This window comes from Numida meleagris, chromosome 6, assembly GCF_002078875.1.
Source record: "Numida meleagris isolate 19003 breed g44 Domestic line chromosome 6, NumMel1.0, whole genome shotgun sequence".
Taxonomy (NCBI): domain Eukaryota; kingdom Metazoa; phylum Chordata; class Aves; order Galliformes; family Numididae; genus Numida; species Numida meleagris.
The window spans coordinates 51,827,525-51,848,649 of record NC_034414.1 but is presented as its reverse complement, the minus strand read 5'-3'; the positions used below and the strand labels follow the sequence as shown (position 1 = coordinate 51,848,649).

Here is a 21,125-nt window from a genome sequence, read left to right as displayed (position 1 = left end):
TTGCATTTCTTTTCCTTTCTACTTAGCCAGAAATTAATAATAACATCACGAATTATGCTGAAAAAACTCTGAGAAAACTGCAACCATGAGAAAACTGTAACCACATTATCTACTTTTATACCATCTGCAAGGGCAGTAGGGAAGAGTGACATCATTACTTGCTAAGATGATGCTGCCTTTCTTCTGCGGGCTGTTCTTCCTCAAACAAACACAAGTTCTTGCATTCTGTGGTATTTTTCCAGTTTACTTTTGCAACATTAATTTTGATAAGAACAATTTCATCACACACTCTATTTGTATCTGCATAAAACCCAAATGTGTATATTCTCCACTTTACTCTTATTATGTAATTTAATCTTATTTGCAGCTAAGTTCTGGGTATTCTCTCCTTCAAACAGAGATACTGCAAGGAGCTCTTTTTTTTTTTTTTTTAATCAAAGTACTCAAATAAAAAGGATTTGAGTGCAGTGCTCAAAAGGACAGAGTTAGAAAAGTCCTAGGTAAAAGTGACATTTAAATGTACTTCCTGCAGGCACTCCAAAGCAGATTGGCTTGCTTGATGAAAGAGTAGGATTTATCACTACTTACTAAAATAGATAAGGCGATACAACTGTAACAGCACATTAAACATTTTAGGCTAGAAGGAAAAAAAAACAGAGTAGTCATGCTCCAAGTTATTCCATAAAACTGTAGCACCTTTTCAGCTGAAAACTATGTGAAAGGCATAGACTCCGCCTGGCCTTCAGTTCAGAGGCAGTATTTTCAAGGCCAACTGGGGAGGACAGAAAGACAGAACACACTTTCTTTTTGTAGGCTCAACAAAATGACCAGCACGAAAGAGACACAGGGGCATGACATCAAGCCACAGACGTCCTCACTTGTGGGAAAGGAAGCAGCTAACACCACCATTTTCTCAGCTCACAGCTCTGTACGTGCTCACCTACAGAACAGTACATGCGTTTTGAACAACCGTTCAAAACATGTCTGTTACCAAACCAGTTATTCAATGCAGGAGTCAGACGTGTGCAAGGTATACAATGCTTCACATTCTTCAGCACAGGCATTCAGGATTAATGGTACGAGGTGGCAAAAGGAAACACATTATAATACAAATTGAAAGATTAAATGCAAAAACCTACCTTTTGTAGACTAGTTGGATTCAGCTGCGTTTTGTCAATTATTTTTATGGCAACCTAAAGGAAGAGTTCAGGATCAGTATTTTCCATATGATCAATTGTCACGTTACAATAAAATGGACAAATCCAGCAGCAAATTTAAAGTATGAAAATTACACAAAAATAATCGAGTTTCTTTAGAAAATTATGTACCTGTATTCAGTTTTAAGCTAAAAGCATTTGGAATTAATGACTGAGGTATAATTTATTTCTACTTCAACAAACTATAAACAGGAGAGTGGAAAAAACCCTGGTATTTCAATGCTATTAAGAGAAAGTCACTTAGTCTTTGACTTTACACTAAGATCACCACCCATAATGCAGTGGAAATTCTGATATCAGACAGTACCCTGACAGAGAGCAGGGTGCCTACAGATGATATTTACACAGCATAATCACATGGCGGATTACATAGCACTGACTGTGCACTGGCGGTTTATGAAGATGCTCCTAAAAGCAAAGCTTTCAGAGCGAACTGAAAATAACACCACGAATTTTGCAATAATTAGGTTCACCTTTGGAAATTCACTGCATATTTGTATCAGTTTGCTCCCCAATGGATACAAAATGAAAAATCACTTGTGTGTCATCAAAAACCCACTGGCTGTACTGCAACAATTTGGGAAAGTTCTTCACTTTGTTGTTCTCACCTTCTGGGTAAATACTGTACAGAAATGTTAAAAGAACAAAATGAAAACTTCACAAAATAACCAAAAGAAATTCAGTACCATGGTAACTAGTCAGAGCTTGAAGATTTGAGACAATGAATAGGCAGAGATGAGCCTCAGTGCAATGCAATTTGGATACAGACTGAGTTAAAACAAGGAGGAATCATTCTAGAACTACGTGCCAATTGGTATTTTTCCCTTCTAAATTATAGGCTAAACATACCAGAAGAAGCTCTGCAGAAGCCAAGGAGATGGTGCCTCTCATAGAGGCAAGATGCTGCAAGTCAGCTGATTATAATACTTTGCTGGTACAAAGAAAGGGCTCTCAGTTCCCCTTGAATTTTTGGCTCAAGTAGTAGACATTATGCCACAGCTCCCATTTCACTGCATTGCTCTGTGCCATCTTTGTAATCTCATTAACCTGGGCTTGGCAACATATGGAATATAGAAAATCTTACACCAAAGCAAATTTGTTTCCCTACATTCAAGTGCAAAAACACATGGGAGGGTTATTATGATGGAGGGGGAAGAGGTGAACACAGCATTCAATGCCTGGGTGTGTCAGAGACTCGCATGATATATGTGGTGCTTTCTGAAACTGAGATTCAAGATTTATTTTGAGCCTTTCTAGATGCAAGATACTGTGAGATGTCACCGAGAAACTATTCAAGAAAACTTTTGTTTTGGAAAATATCTTCTTCAAAGGTATGTTACCAAAATTACAGATCACTATTTCCTACAGCAAAATTCCATTACAAAGCCTTGAGAAATCACTTCAAAAATACAAACAAAAGACATACACATTAAGCAATAGGTATTTTTATATTAGCAGCTGAGGACAAAACCAAGAAAGGTATTCATCTCTACCTTTATGCCTGTTGAACTCTTCCCATGCAGGTAACGGTTATTTACTCTCTGGAATCTCTTAACTTCAGAGTGACCCCTACCTTTTTCAGCAGCAGGAAGTGTTACCTGAAAGACATCTGCTGTCCCAAGACTACCTACGCCACAGAATACTGCTGTTTCCTAAGTGCATTCCACTCAGGAGAATTTGCATTCGTGTTTTGAGCTCTGCTATTCTGATCAATCTCTTAAGGATTTCAACTTGTTTTAACCCACAAAGTCTGGAGGCACTGGATTTCAGCAAAACACAGCTCACCTCTCACTCTGTGAGGTACTGCCAAACCAACTGAGAGGCCTGACACCGGCAAATTCAGCCCTGGAGATACAGGGATGGCACACCCCTCAATTTTCTGAAAGGTAGATTCACAAGACAGTTCAGCACACTAATTATAGCTTTCAAGGCAGGACTGAGAGAACTATCCGCATGAACACCAGCAGTACACTATGCCGACTATGAGAGCTTGAACTGCTCAGAGAACAGGGGACAATTTCAGGCTCCTTGATAAGGCCCCCAAACCACAAACAAAGGGAGGCTGCCCTCAAGAATATTTCTCATGAGCTTAAGAAAGAAAATCCGGTTTTACTAAGCATAGTTAGTGAAGCATCAAATTGCTTTCTAAAGCAGAGACTTTGCTCTCCACACAAAGCAAGTTTGGAACAATTTCAAGCATTGTGTGGAACGGCCAGTGTTGGAAGAATGAAAGTTCACCTACACCATTATGTCGTTGCAGCAGCCATGATATTCTGCGAGATTATTAGCAGAATTAAAACTGCCTGTCCTTTTGCATACGCAATAACGTGAGTTAAAACATCCCTCCGATGTGGCTTGAACAAGGCCGTTAAAGCAGTCAAAAAAAGCTGAAACACTAAGCAAAGCAACCAAACTGCGACCATTCTGGTTATTTTCTCCTTCTTAAATTTCACTCTTTTTCCAAACAACAAGCAAAAAAGACAATGGATTCCTTGGAGTCAGACTTGGATCCTGAAAGAATTCCGTCCTAGTAGGAAACTTTACCTTCCTGGCTATCAGCTGAATACTGCCTTTACCGAACAGAAGGGTCCATATGTTCTTGGCTGTGATTCCAACCACCTTGGAAACAGCAAAAGGTAGTTTTATCTTTTAGATTAACTTTGGCAAGTATGGAAAATCTGTCAGAGGAAATTACCTCTGTTAATTTACAACAGAAAATATATGGCTTAAAGTCAAAGAATTAACAAAAACAGATTTACAATGAAGATTCTTGATTTCAAAAGGGCAGGCAGACTACAAATAATAGTCTCCTAGACAGTGGATCTCAAAGGAGTATTTCCAAACACCAGCTCTAATGCCAGGAAGCCAACTCTCCCTCCATACCTCCACACAGAACAGAAGGACATTCACTTCTTGGCAGAATTCAACTCCCCAAGTTAAGCTGGTATTCTGATCTCCCCCAAAGGGCTGCTCATTTCTCCCTTCCCGTGATTTGAGGGTAGGTTCTCATTCTGAACCTCCATATATACATTCTGAAGATGTAAATGGAGAAAGTCCTTAAATTTGCTTCTGTTGGAAATACGAAAGCTGTTATCTCAAGAAAAAAAAAAAAGAAAGAAAATTTTAGGGAAGGACTTCAGATGTAAGACGAATAAATACCCTAGAAGAACGCTTGAGCAAACATACCCTCCTCACAAGAAGCGACTGGAAAAGTGCAGATCTGCTGCATGATTTAGAAGTTTATCAGTACAGAGATATTAAAAAAAAAAAAAGGAATAGTGTAAAGTGAAATGGAGCTGGAATAGCCATACAGGTAACAAGAAGATGACAAGTAGGGTTAACATACGGCAAGGATGTGGGAGAGACAAAAATGCGTTTAAGAGCAACTCCCAAAACTAAGTATTTTATTTTAGGTTTCAGTAGATAAGGTGGAAAAAGGAACAGGAACAAAGACAGGACAGACAGCAAGAATGAGTGTGTAAAGCAGGAAGTCACAAATTCAGGAACATGAGAGATGTCTGGCTGAGGCCAGACCAAGAAAATTATTCCAGGACTAAGAGTGATTTAAAGAATCACCTTTCTCTTGTAGCAGCAGAGATTTCTAACACAAGTACAAAATGACAACGTAGGTTTAGAAAGTGAGATTTTTTTTTTTGAAGGGAAAAGTGAAGAAATCACCTTATCAACCTTATCAGCCTTCTAGCAGAGCCGTTTACCACCAAATTCTTGAACACAAAACTTGCAAGGAAAAAGCAGGGAAACAGAGAGAAGGGTTCAATGCAACACAGTTACCCACTGCTAACTGCGCCTGATGGAAACACACTAAGTATGCCCACCCTGGCTATTGCAAAGCCTCACTTAGGAGGACAGATAAATTATTGCAATAAATAAACTGGAACGTGCACAGATCTGTTAATTAGATAAACAACTGGGTGAAGAGATACCATGTTGGAAGTAAATAAGAGTTTTTTAAGGATCAGACTTGTGACCCGTCCTGTTTAATACCTGTATCAGCGGCCTTTATCATTATGGTTTGACTTTCTGTGTTAAGTTTGTTGTCATCAAAGACAATGGAGAACAGATGTAAAAAAGCTTGCAGGTGAGAATTCACAATAAAAGCAAGATTCCACAAAGTACAAGGTGCTGATGATGATCATGACCAAACCAAACATTAATGTAACTGCTATGAAAAAGGTAACTGTAATCTAAAGATGGATCATATGACTTCTGTAAGGGCAAGGGTAAACTATTGGCGGTGGGGAAATTGTCATCCAGTATGTTATGAACAATTCTGGTCACACGCACCTAAAATATGAAACCACTATCAACACAGTATAGTTCATCTAGCAGGAAGAGAAACTTTTGCACATCTCTTCTACAAAAAGGAAAAACAATTTAAAATATCTTCATGATATGCTTGTGAAAGTAGCTTATTTCCTTCAAAGGAATGCACTCCTTTAGGTAACCTGGACCAATGGCCAGACCCTTGGAAGTATTTATGCTTTGAATCGGCTGAATGGCATCTATTCCATGAGAGCTGAAGAAATTTAGTACCTAAATCTTTCCAAGTTTGGCCAAAGATTTTATGACATCCATGATTTGTTGAAATCTCAAACAATAACAGCACACAGCTGCATGCAACTAAAAGAAACCATACTTGAATTTTTGCAAAGCAGTGTGTCACAAAGGCTCCAAATAGACTCTATGATACTTATCTCCAACACTCATACCTACAATAATAGCAAAGAAATACTAACGAAGTACATGTATTTCCTGTGTTAAGAACCAGTACAGAGAGAAGGAAATGTAAGGGGAAACCAACTAACTGAAAACTTTTTTCTAGAAAAGAATACTAATTTTAACACCAGAAGGCAACTGCTGACCACCAGAACTGACAGCCTTGAAAACCAAACCAAAACAAATAATCCCTCTCAGCAACTCATGCAAAATGACGCCTCCTCAGCTCTTCCCAGTGATACTGGATTGGTTTCCATATTAACTCAGAAAAAGAAATTCACCTGAAGTGCTGGAGTCAACTACTTAGATTTCTTTAAAAATTCTTGCTTTAATCAACATTTAATTAATTACATAGGTTTGACAAGAATAGGTCAGCAAGGAGTTTCTCTCTCTTTTAGTATGTAGTGTTGCTATTAATTAGATCAGTACCAAGATACACCTTGCTGTAATGAGCAAACAGCAATATAGCTTTCCAAATCAGAACCATCATTAGGTGGAAGTTATTAATTACGTTACAATGGCATGCAGAAACTAATTACGGAGTTGAGTTAGATGCTACAAAGAGATACAAGAGTAAGCCTGTCCACACCACACAGCAGAACAGCAGACCCACAGAACAAACTGGAATGTCTTTCCAGGGCAGCTCAGAGCTGCACACACCAGCAGAGCTCCTGGGAAATGCACCGCTCTAACCAGGAAGTGTGTTGGGCTACCCAGACCAAGCAGATCACCGTAATCAAGGACGTGGATTCTCTGCCATTCCTGACTCCACTTCCAGTACAGCCCTGAGCTGTGCTGGTTAGCAACACCAAGAGGCAATATTCCCAGCAAGCTTATTTGATTAGTGTATATTTAGCCTGTTTTCCAGGAATGGAGAATTCAGACAAGAATTCTGGTACCAAGCCTGAACGTAATTCACATGCACAGAGATTTGTAGAAAATGCAAATTTAAGAGACCTTTTTCAAGAGAAGCTGTTTGGGGATCATTAGAAATAAAAAAAAAAACATAGATTTTATTTCCAGTATGTTTTCCTACATCAGTGTCAATATCCCTAGTAAGAAGTTCACAGACTTAGACAATATTATTCCAACAGATCATTCAAGTGATAGCAACTTGCTGTTGCTCACACCCATACCACTTTACCTCTCTGCCTGTAAGGATGTGTCTTGCCAGCTTTACTTTTGCAAAATTCCCCTTTCCAATTGTTTTGAGGAGTCTGTAATTTCCAATATGTGGTTGCTCATCTGCACAGGAAGCTATAGAATTCCTGCAACGAGCTCCGGAGCGCCCAGTGCGAGAGGAAACTTCCTGCCGTCCATCTCCATGGGACGTGTGCTGCAATGAAAACATACACACATGAGACTGAGAAATAAAGGAAAAAAAAAACATCAGTGTTGAGACAGTTTAATACTATTGATAAAATAAGAATTCCTCTCCAAGAGGGCTTTTTCCCTCTTGTTCTGAGATGCCTGTTCCTACAAAATATCATGTCTGAAAATACACAAGACAGTCTGGAGAACTATGGCAGAAATCTTACTTAATACATAGAAACCCCAAGTATTAATAGGTATGATTAATAGTACTTTTTCATCTCCCGGCAAAGAGCTTGTTTCTGAAAGAGAAGGTCCCCCTCATGTCCCTTAGTCCTCAGCTCATGCCTGCGGCCTGTACACCATGCCTACCAATTAAAGCATTAGTCAAACACACTCAGTAAGCTGCAGATGTGGAGCAAGACAACAGGCTAAATTTACTGCCATCCCAGAATTCTGGCATCATGCTCTCTGTCTAAAGACATCCAGAGGAGATTTAGGACAAAAAGCAGAAGACATTCTTAATTCTCCCCTCTTACAATGTTAAGTTTTTCTGCTCTCTTTGCTCATTCTTTTTGTTGATTATAGTTTTGAGAAGCAATGGCATTCATCAAGAAGTTAAAGCATTAGCCTCAATGAAATCTTTGCTACAACCCAAATATAAAGAAGCCCGATTTTCTGTTCAAACACTACTCAAGTACACAGGTCAGCTTAGGAGGATAGAACTTCAAGGTTCCTTCAAAAACAGAATCATAGAATGGTTCAGGTTGAAAAGGATCATCAAGATCATCTAGTTCCAACCCCAAATAAGTAAGTATGTAGAGGCTTAGCTACCATACTCTTTGTTTTGGCGTCTGAGTATCGAATACTCCTTTACTTATAAAAACATAACTGTTAGACACCTGTTACACCAACAGGCAACAAGGATTTGCAACAACGTGCTCAAGTATCTGTTTAATTCTAACACGCTGTTTGTGGCCTCATCTTTTCCATAAAGCACCACCTTTAGAAAGGAGATCTTCAAATGTATATCCCGTGGGTAAATCTACCAAACTTTATTGGAGATATCTATCTTGTCATACACTGGCAGAAGGGAATAAGCTTTGTTCTGGATATTTTATATTTGCTTTGGGAATTCAAGAATAAGGATTAGGCTCACCATATTATAAATACAAAAAGCAGCGCACACACAAGCCTCCAAGAAAAGAATGCTCAATAAAGCATTTAGAAGTACATTTTCCTCTCAGGTGGTCCTGTTTCTTAGAGGAAAAAGACATTTTCTGTATGACTGAGGTACATTTTCTGCAAAATAATGGTGTTTATTTCCCAAATAATGCAGTAGCTTTCTCCCTCCTTGAAGTCTGTATCATGTATGGCAGCAAAAAGTTATCTCCATTTGTCTGGCACTCCCTTCTGCTCTTTCAAACACTTCCCATGTTGCTTATTTCAGCCCCACAAGGCCCCATCCAGTTACCTATCCTTCCAAAAACCTGGCAGACAGCAACACTCAGTCTGAAATCACTGCAGCAAAGGGATGAGAGATTGTAACTGAAGAGCTACCAACCACAGTACAAGCACAAATGAAAAAAAATACATGCTTGCATGGCACTTGGCAAGTTCACACACTATTTAATAACCTGATGTAACCTCCTGACCATATACTCGGGCATCTTAAGTTCCTTGGTTTGTTAATTTGAGCACAACAGCTGTGATCACATTATTTTTAAAAAGACATTCATTTCATTTAAGAAATACTACTGATTGGAAGGCTATGGCAACTCTCAGAAATTTGTTGCAACAGTTACTAACAAAAAAGAAAAAAAAAACAAACTGTGGCTTATATAATGTTTTAGTGTCAATCTGGCTTTGGCTTCTCTTTATGGCCTGGCCATTGTTACCAGATTTCTACTTTCAGTGCAACACTTAATTACTCTGGTCACATAATCCCTTTATTTCAATAAGATACATACAGCCTCCCTAAGCAAGCTGCTGCAAGAACGATTAAAGACTAGGAAATATTTCTTGTAGTTCTTTTCAGAACATTCCAATTTTTCCAACACCTTTAGAGGTGTTCGTGCTAGCACTGGGCACACCATACCAACAGCAGTTGCAGTTGGACAAAACACAGATTGCATCTGTACCTGGCCAACCCAAAGTAACCCCAACGCTACGAATTATTGCTTTCCAGTCCCTTATCACATACAACTTTCATTCCTAGTTCCTATCTTACATTTGGCTGCACTGAAATACAGTTTCTTCACAGGCAGCTTATTATGTGTTCCCAATGATTGGCCCATCCTGACCTACCTAGTACTTTAGCAGTCTCCATCCTAGTTTTTAGCAATGGCAATCCACATCTTCCAAACCACTAATGGCATAAGAATCAAAAGCACAACCATAACAAGAACCACGTTCAAGTACTTGATAACAATTCCATGTTTTCAATAGTATCTCAAGACCTATGACAACTAGTAAGTGCTTTACCAATAGAGCATTCTCAAGGATGGGATCAACAAGACCAACTGTCCAGCTGAAGGAACAACTAAAGCCAGTGAAATCCTGTTCCAACAACTTCACTGCTCTGCATGCCACTAATGCCAGGCCAATGCTGGATGTCCGGGATGCCCTCTTGGCACAGCTATGCCAATCCTTTATACTCCCCTAAACTTTGACTTCTAACACGTCTTGCAACAGATAATGCAGAGAATTTCTCTCTCAGCTCCTCTGGTACCTTCAAGCGTCAAGTCATTCAAACCTGCTAGGAAAAAAAAAAAAGCAGCAACTGCTGATGCTAGATGTTAATACCCTCCTAAACTGCTATTCCTTGTAATCAGGGACTGGGTTGTCCTGTACAGGACCATGAGGATTTCTTGGATGTGTTAGAGGAAGGCTCACTTTTACTTCATATACAGCACTCCAGGAAAATAGCTGCCCTATTTATCTGACAGTACACTGAGCCGATGGTTTACCTCAGAAAGGGAAGTAAAGCAGAACTAATTAGGTGACAGCCTTTCCACATCTGGGCACGTGGTACAGGCACACACTCTGCCTGAGCTACCCAACCTACCTTACATGCAGTTCAGACACGAGCATCAGATATAATGTATTCTCAAACCACACAACTTGTGTATAGACTATTTAAATTAACCTTACTCATGTTCCTCTACTCTGTATAAGCAGTATTAGGTAAAAGACAGATATTCCCATACTTACATACTCTATTTAATATAGTAAAAAACACTCCAGTTTATACATTTTAAGAGCCTCGCTGTTCTCTGCTGAGGAATGACTTTTGTGTTCTCTCGTTTTTTTCATGCTTTCTAGCTTTGCACTTAAAGGGAGGAATTAACAGCTGTGAACTTATTTGGACGAGTGTTGATAAATTTAACACAACCTCCTTGTATGGAGGCTTGCATTTCCACCCAAACTCTATTTCTTTTTAAGAATATGACCTTTTTCTGTTGTGTTTTTTGAATATCAAGCTGAGTGTTCCTAAGCAGTTCAGTTCTCTCCAACTGTCTTGCTCAGAGCTTGCATTCAGCTCCATAGAAATCAGCCCATTGACAGAAATATCTAATTTCGACTTTTATTTCACTTCACATAAGTAAATCTATCAGCAAATCCTTCCTCTGTCAAATACAGAATTATACTGAACAGAAGACAAGCTTTCTAAAAACTGCAGAAAACAGGTTTCCAGTTTCAACATGGATTTTTTTTTTTTTTTTTTTTTTTACTTAAGGAAATGAAGGAAGAAGAGAACTTGGTAGCATGCAGTACTAAAAGGTGTAAAGCCAAAAAGCCCTAGAAGTGTTGCTCCCACCCAAATCATTTTCAAGAATCCACAGTAAGTAGATGGGAAGAAAAACTAAATGGTGTAGGCAAAAAGTACATATATAGATGGTCCAGGAAACGTTCATGTCAGGCATTGGCTTGTAAAGCATTTGACTACTCAGCTGCTTCCCAAGGCAGCTTCCTCAGCAGCTATTTTGATGCAGCAAAAAGCATCAGTGCAGTTTAACAGCTCCTGTCTCCCCCTGAAGAAATAGCAGTGCAGGGAAGGCTACTATCCTGCAAGTGGAGACCTGAAGGAAGGGGACTAAAGGTTTGGCGTGGCCTTGGGCTACTCAGCGTCCCCAGCTTATTTTAGAATAAAGGTTGCCTGAATTTCACTCATGAGAAGACAGTGTTTTCCTCCATATTTTAGCATGCATCAGGTTCAGTTTTGAAATCTTTTGAAGACCTCAAAGGCTTTTTTTTTTTTTTTTTGGCACATAGTAGGAGGGTCCTCTAAGAAAACCTATAAATTTCCAAGCCAATTAGACAACCTCTCTCAAAAACACATTCTTCCACTGCCCCAGCAGCACTCTGGTAATACTCAACCCAGGACTTGCAAAAGCAATAAAACATCTCCACTTGTGAGATACCTTACTGTGAGGGACTGAGCCCAAGACTATTATTGGAACACAACACCAAACCCACCTTTTCGCCAAAGCTCTCCCCCAATGATGAGCCGACATCCTTTCATAGCCAGACAATGATTAGCATGAAGAGAAAGAAAAAGAAAGTAAAAAGCAAATGAAGTATGAATGTGCTGTTAACTGAAACCTCTTCGGTAGATATTAGCTTTACCCAGTGTCCATATGCTTAGAGAGATCTTAACATTCAGAGCACTGAAACACACAGGGCAAGGGATGACTACTGTCAAAGTTCCTCTAATACTTAAAAAGGTGCCAGCAGTTAAGGAAACACCTGGAAGAGACAGAATCTGATATCCACTGGAAGAGCTGAAAAAAAATTAAGACATCAGAACGGCCAAGAGATGCAAAAATCCACCTTAATGATGGTAAATCAGAAGTGTTATTTCTGAAACAGCGAGCACAAATGCTATCAACATTTTTAACTGCCTACTGTGCATAGCAGTGAAAATTACTTTCTGATCAACCCAATGAACTTAGAAAAGTTAATCTTACAAAAGTCTCCAAGAAAGTTTATTACCTTAGCTGTTATCACGTTTGCATGAAACGCTATGAAGTGATGTTACAGAGCTTCTTGGAGAGCTATCAGACTAACAAGAACTGTGATAGCCTCATCAGATTCAGAATTTTTAATTATAGCTTTAAAAAAGTTCTACTTAAAGCCTAATCTTTACATAGGTAATAATATAAACATTCCAGGACACAAACATTTGAGACACTAAGTAAATCTCTTCATTACTCCAACTTGTGCACATGACGTATTAGCACATGGCAATTCTTCACCCTCCACATCTTTCATAGCAGTAATCTGCAGGAAAACATACGATGACATACATCTTTCAAAATTTTCAAATACACCCAAATATTTTAAGTTACATATTTGAAGACTAACTTCACTGCAACTCTTCCAAAGACTGTGTTGTACTTTACTCCACATTTATCATTAACACATTTTAGAACGTGCAGACTGCTGAATACTCCTCAGTGCAAGAGAAAAGAGGTTAGCCCTAAAAATATTCACAGAGGGAGTGTCTTATTGTGCAGAAATACCCATTAAAAAGCAGAGTAAGGTATCCTGTGACTGCTTACAAAGGAATTCTGCCGGCAAGTCAAAACAAAGACCTCAGTTTCTAGTAACGACTAAGAGGTTTCATGTCAAACACTTAGCCACAACTGTCTATATATAAATCAGTACTCAATCTTTAAACCATCATTTATTATAAAGTAGTACGTTATTTTCTTGTATTATACAATAGGAGGATACCAGTGAGGATATTCCATACACATCCTTGTTTTTAATTCCCTTGGACCACTGACCAGTGCATGAAGCAGGACATGGAGGGGGATGGATTTTGTCAGGCCCACTGTGGTGTGCTTACGTATGCATAACTCTTGGGCTTCATCACATAGCCTTAAAAGGTAGGTTTTAAATTAGCTTGCTACATAATCAATCTTAAGGAACAACAGCCACGGCTTCCATCTCATGAAATTTTAAATGCTGTCTTACAAAGACAAATGCTATCCGATGTGGCAGTACAGTTACCAGCCCACGACAGCAGATTCATTCACTGAGCGACAGTCATTGTGGCTGCTGGGATCGAGTGGAACAACTGAGAGGGTCAGGACTCAGCAAGAAATGAAGAGACCTTCTGTAAATGCAGTGTAGTTGGTAAAGGAGAGGAAATGCTAATTTGGATTCTTCCACTGTCAAAAGGTGGAGGACTCGCTGCACAGTTCTCGGCCTGCTGTCATACTCATTTATTTATCCAGTATGACACTTTGGGAAAATGAATGGCCAGTTTAATTAGGTCACATTTGTCAAACAACCGCTTTAAAGAGAACCTTAAGAGTAAATACAATCTTTGTATACCTCTTGACACACACTCCCAGTTCTTCCTACGTGCGTGAGTAGAGGATAGGAAGAAAAGAGGGCAAAAACCAGCAAGAGAGAGGCCAAGGCAGCTACAAACAGCCTAGCACAGCAACCACCTCCCAGCATGGGGCATCAGGTGGGCGGCACAGACTGATGCAAGAGGGACCCCGGCTTCACAGAGGGAATATTGCTAATGAGAGGCTTGCACTCAGTTCTCAGACAGTCTCAAATTTTGGCCATAGCCAGCCTGTGCTAAGAGTAAGTGACAGAGCAAGACACCACCACCCTACAGATGAGGGTGGAACAGAGCTGGCAGCCCTGCACTACGGCTTTTGGCAAGGGATAGAGGCTGCCCTTCAGATGTGCAGGTTCCAGCCTAGAGTCCTTCACCTCTCACCACTACAGGCTGTGTTGATGCATTTGATACCATTTGGGTCATACTCTATACAATGTATGAAAGAGGGAATTTGTAATTCCGTGATTAGCGCTGAACAACAGCAGTGAAGAAATCCTGCTTATACAATCAAAAAGATAAGTCTGGGGCCGGTCAGAAAAGCTTTTTAAAAGCTCTTTTGTTGCTTCACATTATCAAGATCTGACATTTACCATATCTTTCAAGCCAAAGTTTCTTTACTGCTGATTAAAACGGATATTTATTGACATCAGCCTGGGGAACAGGAGCTGAAGAGCCAACCATATTCTAACCTTCATCAACAATACTGCCAACTAAGTTGTTTCCAGAATCATCATTGTCAGTAATTACATGCTAAACAAAAAAAACCTCGCAGTTGGTTTTCAAAGACCACACTGAGCTTGCAGATAGAGAATTTTGTTTAGGCTTTAACCCTGCAGGAACAAATTTTATTTGAAAGTTAATTTCTGTTTATATGTACACATACACACAGAGCTCAACAAGCTGCTGCTTTATGGGCCAAGAATTCTTACTAACCTGAGGGTTTCACCCGCGAGGCTGATGGCAGTGTTATCACAAGTGTACTCAGCACCTTTCAGGTCTATGCTTTAACCGCAGCAGGCCTCTATTCCCCATACACACTTAAAAATTTTTAGGAGCCGATGATCTCCACATTAAGCAGAGACAACCTCGATATGACACAAGCCAAAACCAAAGCCACCTCCATTTCTGATCTGGCTGCCATCAACAAGGCAGCATTGCTTGGAGAAGGAGGGAGATGCAGACACATGCTATTTAAATATCACATGAAATGGAGATTAGAGAGACAAATGCCTCCACTCTCAGAATTCCTTAGGCTTAAGTCACCTGTGATGTGTGGTCACTGGGGATTGTCTGCTCACATCAACAGGAATGTTCCTCAACTAGAATTAAAACAGAGAACCTGGCAGGTAAGTGAATTGGTAGGAAATCCTAGGAGGAGGTCTACGAAGTTTAGGATATTAAAAACCAGATCTGCTCTTTCAGTTTGCTTTCAATAATTTCTGTAGCTGTCTTCTGTTCTACAGACTGCTTCTTCTAATAAGCCACACTGAGAGGTACTAATAAAACACAGGAACACCAAGCCTGATTTTCTAACCAATTCTGGCATAAGGTCCCACTGTTCTGTTCTTCTGAGCTACTGAAACAATGTAAAAGATAAATAAAATGTTAGCTTGGAGAAGCACAAGAACACAGTCTGAATGGTGCACCACTGCAGACATTTGTTTAAAAAAAAAAAAAAAACCTATTTCAAGTTGTCTTAGCCTTTAGTCTGGCTTAAATCAAACAGAACCAAAATATTAAGAGGTGTTTCTAGCCTTTCCCATGTGAACTGGATGGTTCCTTTTTCTCCTTTGTGTCAGTATTTGCAGCCACACAGAACGAGAATAAAACCACTTTTAAAAAGTATTCAATTTTAGTCAGATCACAGAGCTGACCAGACTTGTTGTACAGCTACATAATTATCAGTGCCAATACAAATCATGGGTAGGAAGAGGCAGCCAAGGCTGATTCCTGCAGCAGCATTACATCGGTGGAACTGACAGTGATGAGATGATACAGCACAGGTTGTTCAGCAGGGCTGGAGCATGAACCATCCCCTTTTGACTGCAATACTACACAGCCTAATTGGGTTTTTTTTTTTTTTTTTTGAGTCCATGCACTGAGCTATCAGGTAACCCAGGCACTATGGACTGCACAAAAAACACTTCCCGCTCTGTGAAAATTATATACATAACAAAAATAAAACAAAAACAGAATAAAAACACATCCCGGATGAATTGATAAAACATACTTCATTTCTAGGTATTCTGCCACCTTCACCTGATTTAACTCAAAACAGAACTTCTATATTGGTGAAAAATATGAGAGAATGTAGCTGCCCCTGTAGAAGACAATCCGCCACAACTCTTGGCCACAGGCATGCTTCCCTCCTCGTCCCCTTCTTAGAAAACCATGCCATGGAGGAAAGCATTCTGATTACAGATCTATTTGTAATAGGAGAAGTCTGATAAATAATATATAGAATAATGCAAGCTTCCGTGTTGTCTGCAAATGCTCTAATGCATTTCACATCTAACTGGTAATAATAAATCAAGAGGTAGCACCAAGCTTCACAGTATCTTAAAAGTAAATTTTTGAATCTATTCTCAACTTTACTAAATCTTTTTTGAATAAAAAAATTAAATGGGACACTTTTGCTGCACACAATCCTTTTGTATAGGCTTGTACAAGCACAGTTGCCATCACGCTGGCATTCCTCAATAGCAAATTTTTCACATTAGGCACAGTCACGGAGATAAGAGCATATTTTAGTCTCACTTTTACTCAAATTACTTACATTTTGAATTCAGAATGGTCTGCAGCACTGACATTGCCTTTTCTTCCCCTCAGAAACACAGCTGTGCAACTAACACAGAGGTTCAAATTAAATTCTTTCGTCTAAAACTTTGCTATTTCATGCTCTTAAAAAAACAATTAAACCAACCTTCCATACCACACTTCTTTCTATCTACAGTTCTCTATCATCTTGCCATTCCTTGGGAATTTTTATGAGTATTTGTCCTGCTCCCTGGGATCTCGCTCCTCCTGCTCTTTTTGTCCCTGGTAGTCCTCCATTCTGCCACATGTACAACCCTCCGTGCCTCCTCTTTGCTTTTCCACCATCTACCATCTTTTCTCATTGTGTTTCCATGCTCTTTCCTCCTCCATGGGTCGTCTCTCTCCTCATCACTAGTAAAACAGGTTTGCTCATCCTTCTGTCCCTAAGGGTCCTTCTTCCGAATCTACCTTCACTGCCAGGGTTGGATGAAGGAGGTCTCTGCTGCTTCTCTTACGCACAGGACACTATTCTGCAGATGGCAGAAGAGAAGGGGAGACACAGCTCTGATCCTCTCCTTCACTCATGTCTCCTAAGCAGCTGGCAGTCACTGCCGTGAAAGACATCACCAGTGAGGAGTTGTTCCACCTTTGCGGTGAGCAGCCAGCTCATTTGCAGGCAAACAGCCAGCTCCCAACTGTCCAAGTGTGAAGTTCCTATGATCACAGATCATCTGGGATGCCTTTCCTCTCAACACCAGGTGACTCCTCGCCAAATTCTTTAATCCCAGAGGCACTTACAGCTTGATGGCTGCCAGTGGCTTTTGGGGAAAGTCACCGTGACAGTATTTCCACTTCAGCAGTTATGTGCATGGAGCGTTCTGGTAAGAAGTGGTACATACCACCTTCAAAGAAAGAAATCAAGTGCTGACAATTAGACCTTGTCTATTTAACAGGAACTGCCAAGTGCTGAATGCGGTTAACTGCAAGTATAGACAATGATAATTTACGTGCACCATCATTCTGGAGGCTAACTCCACTTTCAAAACTGCAAGTGTAGGCATGGATAAAGTATGATCAGCTCACTTAAACCAGATTCAACACCAGCCAAGGCTTTCTCAGCAGAGGTAATCTTCCAAACACCATTCAGAGGGTCCACCACCATGCCCCAAAGGCTGGCTGAACACCTCTTAAGGTGCTCTTAACACTTCTCAAGCCATCTGAACTTCAAAGAGTCCTATGAATCTTAACTTCTCTTAAGTGGAAGAAAATCAAGGGTTCCATTCTCCTGTGAAAACATAGTATTCAGCTTCGGGCTGGAAGGACAATTAGTTGACACATCAGAAATTTTGTATTTAAAAATAAAACAGACCTGGGTTAATTTTGTATCCATTTCCAGCCCTATGGGTAACTCACCCAGACTAAAAGCAGATTTAAATTTAAACAAGGCAGAACAAGCATGCATTTTGGTGAAGTTGTAGATCACCCCCCGTCAGAACATCAGAGTGCTTCCCAAGGGATGCAGCACTGTACTGTGGGATTGGTTCAACAGATCTGGAAGTGACTCAGGTTGATCGCTTCCTGCCAATATCATTACCTACAGGAATTTCTGTGGTCACCAGCCAAAGCGTGGCAGTTGAAAGATATGCCTTAATCAAAACCTAAGGCGACTCATCTGCAAGCCAGACAACCCCTGTATGTTAAATTATGGAGATTACTAAAGAGAAGTGTCAGACCAACATTCTGAAGTGAGAACAAGGTGCCTTAAGTGGAAGATATGTAAAGCCGAACTTCAAGTGCTAAAACACACGGCTCGTGAATAATGCATTTCCTCAAGCACACGCTAGATCTTCCTACCATTCAGCTATCCATAGTAGGGTTGGAGTTAACCACACTGGAGAACCTTATCTAAGCAGCACCTAAAAAGATTTATTGGAAAGCCTCCATGCATATACATAGAGCTCAAAAGCCTCAGTCAGTTTTACTCATAGACGAAATAATTATCTGAATAAACTTTGTATTTTCTGGAGTATGCTGCATCACCTCTCCCCACGGCATAGGAAGAGCCACATAGCACTTTAATTATTTTCTTCCACAAGGCAGGAAGCTCAGTGAGATTTTACAACCAAATATGCTTAGTTGGCTTTTTGTTCAGTGCAGCCTTAGCCTGCAGGTTGCATCTAGTGCTAAAACAAATAAAGATCACAGAAGTTAGAAGTGCCTATTATGTCAATAAAATCCAAATCCCTCGTAATGCAGTAATTGTTCCACGCAGCGTGTTTTCCAGTGCTCTGTCTGGTCTTGTTTTAAACAATGGGGCAACCATCACTTTCCTTGGACTATTTATGGGCTGAACAATCCAACAGTTTTTTCCTGATCTGCAACCAAAGTTTCCACCTTTTATGTTGGACACATACACAAGCCCTCACAAAAACCCTCCTCTGTCAAGTTAAGCATCTCATTTCTATAGAGCACCCGGGAGCCTTTACAGAAAGCTCAATACCAAGTTCACCAATCTACTCACTTCAGACGACAGTGACTGACAACTCCCTTCTGCACAGCCTCTGCATTTCCCCCCCGCAATAAAAAAGAAAAACGCTCAGACAGGATTACCCTGGGATCAAGTAAGTTTTCACACAGAAGAAACACAGTTCTTATTTGCAGAACGGTAGGCTCCCCCCAAGCTTCATTTCTGGCTGCCTTCCCATGCAGTACCACTTCTGTATTTTTTTCCCCTTTAGCCTATGACCTGTGTGATCGTTAATCAAGTGTTTGACTCAAACTCATCAATAAAATGTAAGACAAAAAAATAACTGAAAAGGGACAGGCTCTCTGGATTGGAAGTGGATTTCAATAAAACGGACCTTTGAATGCCATCGGAACAGGTGACGAGCCCAACAGCGTCACCGCCGTGCAGAACCCCGCACATCCAGCGGGGAAGAGGCCTATTATCTAGGTCACCTAGCCCACCCCTCCCGACGCCCAGTGCTTGCCATCTGCTCGCTCCGGGGCGATGCGGTCGCTCTGGGCACCGAGCGCGCAGCACCGGGGCAGGATGCCTCCTCCCTGCCGCGTTAGGGACCCGAGCAGCCCCGCTCCTGCAAGACACGGGGATGCAGCAGCAGAGCCGAGCAGGCCGCTGGGTCTGCCGGGAGGCACGCGGCGCTCAACGGGCTAGAAAAGAGAATAAACGTAAGGATAACCCAGCCCGGGGATGGAGGCAGGCAGCGCTCAGGGCGACGTCCCCCGCCCGCGGTACTCACGTTCTCGGTGTCGCGCTCGTTCACCGTGGGCAATGGAGTCCGAGTGGACATTTTCCCTCGCTCGGGCACCAGCGCTGCCCGCGGCGCGCACACGCACTCGCACACCACCCCCGGGCCGGGCCGGGCCGCGCTTCTGCTGGGAGGCGTCGGGCGCAGGGAGCCACCATGAAGGACGAGGTGCCGGGGGGCGGCGTCGCTCCGTGTCCCCCCGCCTCCGCGGCCGCGCTAGATCCCCCCGAGGGAGCGGGGCGGCCTCTCGCCCTCCGCCTGCCGCGGGCTCATCCTACGCTCAGCCGGGACGGGCGGGGGGCTCAGCGGCGGCGCCTCATCGGGCGGGGACGGCAGGGGAAGGGGACGGCGGAGCGGCTGCCGGGGAAGCGGGGCGGCTCGGCCCGTCTCGCCGGCCCCTCGGCGGATCAGCGCAGGCCGCCCACCGGGGGGGCTCCCCGCTCCTTGCCCCGCTTCACCGGGCCGCCGCCGCTCCTCGCATCCCGCCCCGCACGCCGAAAAGGCCGGCACCCCGCGGGCCGCCGGCGGGCTGGGGACGGTGGCCGCTCGCCCGCTTCTCCTTCCCGTCCTCCCTCCCGCGCTCGCTGCCCGCCGTCCCCCGCCCCTCCGCCGCTCCCCGACGAGCCAAGATGGCCGCCCGGCTTCCTCCGCGCCGAGCCCAGCTCCGACATGAACCGGAAGGGCCCACCCCGCACCCGGCCGCAGCGAGGAGGCCGGCGGCGTGTTGCTAGGGGCCGCGCGGGGCGGGGCGGCGCGGGGCGGAGCCGGGCGCTGTCGCTCCACGCGCGGCGTGGGGTGGGCTGCGCCTCGGCGTGGCCTCGAGTGGGGCTCCGGGGGGGGGTGGCCGGGGAGGGCAGGGGGCGTCGGAGCGGGACGTGGTAGGTGGGAGTGGTGTGTGAAGGAGAGGGAATGGAGGAAGCGTGGGGGAACATCAGTGGAAACATGTCACTGAAAAATGAGCTCTTGCCCATAGAGAGGGCGGGGGGATGTGGGGACGCTGCCTGTTTGTAGGGTGAAGCAGGGCTGGTCGCGGTCCAGGAGCTTGCCCGCTGTGTCAGAGTGCGCAGAGCAGGTTTGGGCCTTGAGCGTCTTGCTGCCAACATGAAACCCCCTGCTGTGTGTCCCTGAATCCAAAGAGGAGCGTGCACGTGTGATGAAGGCTGCTCACGTGTGGTTAAAGCCTGAGGCTGCTGCTGGCTCTGACCTAGCGCAGTCAGGCTCCAGCGTGCTGCAGCTGTAAAGGTTCATTTGCTGGAGAATGGAAATCTGTGCTCTCTGAATGTGCTTCCTCTGCCCAGCAGTCACTGCAGTCACTGTCAAGTATACAAATCATAGCACCATTACAGTTGGAAGGGACCCTTAGAGGCCATCTGGTCCTGCCTCTCTGCAATGAACGGGGACACCTACAGCTCCATCAGGTGCTCAGAGCCCCAGCCAGCTTGACCTTGGCTGTCTCCAGGGGCAGAACAC

General features: G+C 42.7%; 1 protein-coding gene across 8 annotated transcripts in view; it reads right to left on the bottom strand.

Moving 5' to 3' along the window:
• The window catches only part of MARK3 (microtubule affinity regulating kinase 3), a 61,457-nt gene extending 41,455 nt beyond the window's left edge, over window positions 1–20,002 (bottom strand). For 2 of the 8 annotated variants that reach the window (XM_021402140.1, XM_021402141.1), the window contains exons 1-3: window positions 19,647–19,967; window positions 7,099–7,290; window positions 1,140–1,193 (exon numbers count right to left, since the gene is read on the bottom strand). In XM_021402140.1, coding sequence (XP_021257815.1) covers window positions 1,140–1,193; window positions 7,099–7,290; window positions 19,647–19,697 — 297 coding nt within the window. In that variant the 5' untranslated portion in view covers window positions 19,698–19,967. Of the gene's footprint in view, window positions 1–1,139; window positions 1,194–7,098; window positions 7,291–19,646 lie in introns of all 8 variants that reach the window. The other 6 variants (XR_002440314.1, XM_021402138.1, XM_021402139.1 and 3 more) reach the window with 6 other exon arrangements.